Source organism: Diospyros lotus, chromosome 15 (genome assembly GCF_014633365.1).
Source record: "Diospyros lotus cultivar Yz01 chromosome 15, ASM1463336v1, whole genome shotgun sequence".
Lineage (NCBI taxonomy): Eukaryota > Viridiplantae > Streptophyta > Magnoliopsida > Ericales > Ebenaceae > Diospyros > Diospyros lotus.
The window spans coordinates 25,053,383-25,055,772 of record NC_068352.1 but is presented as its reverse complement, the minus strand read 5'-3'; the positions used below and the strand labels follow the sequence as shown (position 1 = coordinate 25,055,772).

Here is a 2,390-nt window from a genome sequence, read left to right as displayed (position 1 = left end):
GAAACCCAGCACACACACATATATATATACACAAACACACACACATATATATATACACACACTCACACACACAAAAACATGGTTGCGGCCATGCTGTGTATATATATATGTGTGTGCGCGTGCGATTGCTGGTTGCATGGCTGCAACCATGCTCTGTATATATATATATGTTATATATATATGTATATATGTGTGTGCTGGTTGAATAGCCGCGTGTATATATATTTATATGTATGTGTTTGTGTGTATGTGTGTATATAATGCGAGAGAGAAAAATAGATGCGAGACGATGGCCGACGATGAGAAGTGATCGGAGGAGAGGTTGGTTGTGGGGTAAAATAGGTATTTTAAAATTTGTAGAAAATTTGATGAGACGCAGGCTGTGAAGAGTAATTTTTCGGGCCGCAAATAGAATTTCCCTTAATAGAATTATTTGTGTCAAAAATAATATACAATATTTATGCTTTATCTTAAAATAAAATACACTAAATGCAGCTCAACAATTCTCTAAGGACACTCTAACTTTGATTTTTTTAGCTGATAAAATTTCAGAAAATATGATGTATTTATTATCAATTAATCGTAATATTTTTATACTAAAAGCAAGGCACAATAAAAATATCTTTTCTAAAAATATGTCCACCTTATTTTTGACTAAAATGAATTTATTTTGTTTTGTTTTAATTCTTTAAATAATTTTATGAATCGACAATAAATGTATTATGTTTTAAAATATTTAATTATAATAGAATTATTTAATTATTAAAAATAAAATACAATAAAATCTAGAGTTTTGTTATGGACAGTCGTTAAAGTGCATTTAATGTACTTAATTTTCAGCATTTGAATATTTTTCTTAGTTGATAAACTATTTCAAAATATAATATATTTATTATAAACTAATAAAAATATTAGAATGCAAAAAACAAGTGCATCAAATGCATAGCAAAACCCTAAAATATATTGTTTAGAAATAAAGTACAGTTTTTTGCATCTTAATTAATGTCTTAAAATTTAGGATTTTACTAAAAATATAATGCATTTAATTTATTTTATTTTTTTACATCTAAACATTCTTATTAATTATTAAAATATATTTTATTTATTATTAACTAATAAAAATATATAAATATTAAAACAAATTAACTATTTTTAGTCTAATCTACACTTATTTTTTACAATTGAAACTATGAAATGCTTTAAACGTCTATAACATTTTTTTTGTTTCTATAACTTTATTAAGGTATATTTAAAATATTCTATATTTTAAATTATAAAAAATAAATACAGTCAAAATTAAAAAATAATTTTATTCATATTAAAAATAAAATTTAAAGTTTAAACTTTAGAATTTAACATTTAAGGCTTAGCACTTTAATATTATTGATATGTTATGCTCTGATCACTATTAAAGAAAAAGATTAAGACAAAGCAAGAAACAGAGGGAGGGAGGGAGGGAACCCAACCCCAGTTTCATCCCACACACACCGCGGGCCGATAATTGTTTTAACGCGAAACCATGTGCCCAACCCAAGCCACTCGCGTAACCATTCATTTCCAATCAACGAATGCAACCAACTAAAACTACCATTCTGTCCCCCACGTATTTAGTATTACTACTACTACTGCTGCAGTGCAGAAAGCCTATTTAAGGATAAAGTAGTCATTTACAACAAAACGACAAAAACCTTGGGGGCAGAACAATCATTTAAGGGTATGAGTCACCCGGCGAAAAATGCAACAAGGCCGAAACCCATTGGCCTTTTGATTTTGAAGGGGCAAAACAGTCCGTCCAAGCAACAAAAGGGCGAAAGAGTCATTTAACCCCACCAAACCACTACCGCCTCCGGTATTGGATAATGGATCCAACGTCTTCCCTTCCCATCCCTTCCCTTCCCCGTGTTATGTATATATACTGACGACAACTGCACTCCGATATTCATCGGCATTAAGAAATCCTCACCAAATACGTCCTCTGACAAACGAAGAAAGATGAGTTCGACAAGCAAAGCGTGGATCGTGGCGGCGAGCGTCGGGGCGGTGGAGGCGCTGAAGGATCAGGGATTCTGTAGGTGGAACTACACCATACGGTCGATGCACCACCACGCCAAGGCCAAACTTGCCAGGTCCTTCTCCCCGGCCAGCAGCCTCTCTTCTTCCTCTTCTCCGGCGTCGTCGAGCAGCAGATCAGTGAGGGGGGAGAAGGCCAACAAGCAATCCGAGGAGGAGTCTCTGAGGAAGCTCGTGTACTTGACCTGCTGGGGTCCCTATAATTAAATCAAACCCTAAATCATAATCTCCCTCTCTCTCTACTCTGCTTTGGAGACTGTAGATCGTAATTGTACAGCGGAAGCCTTTATATATATATGGAAGAGAAGTCAATTTTTGGA

The 2,390-nt window shown here is 33.6% G+C and overlaps 1 protein-coding gene across 1 annotated transcript; it reads left to right on the top strand.

Annotated features, from left to right (window-relative positions):
- Positions 1–1,899: 1,899 nt before the first annotated feature.
- On the top strand, positions 1,900–2,390 carry LOC127792290 (uncharacterized). Its single transcript, XM_052322742.1, has one exon. It carries the CDS (start codon positions 1,993–1,995, stop codon positions 2,275–2,277), a length of 285 nt encoding a protein of 94 aa, XP_052178702.1. The 5' UTR covers positions 1,900–1,992; the 3' UTR covers positions 2,278–2,390.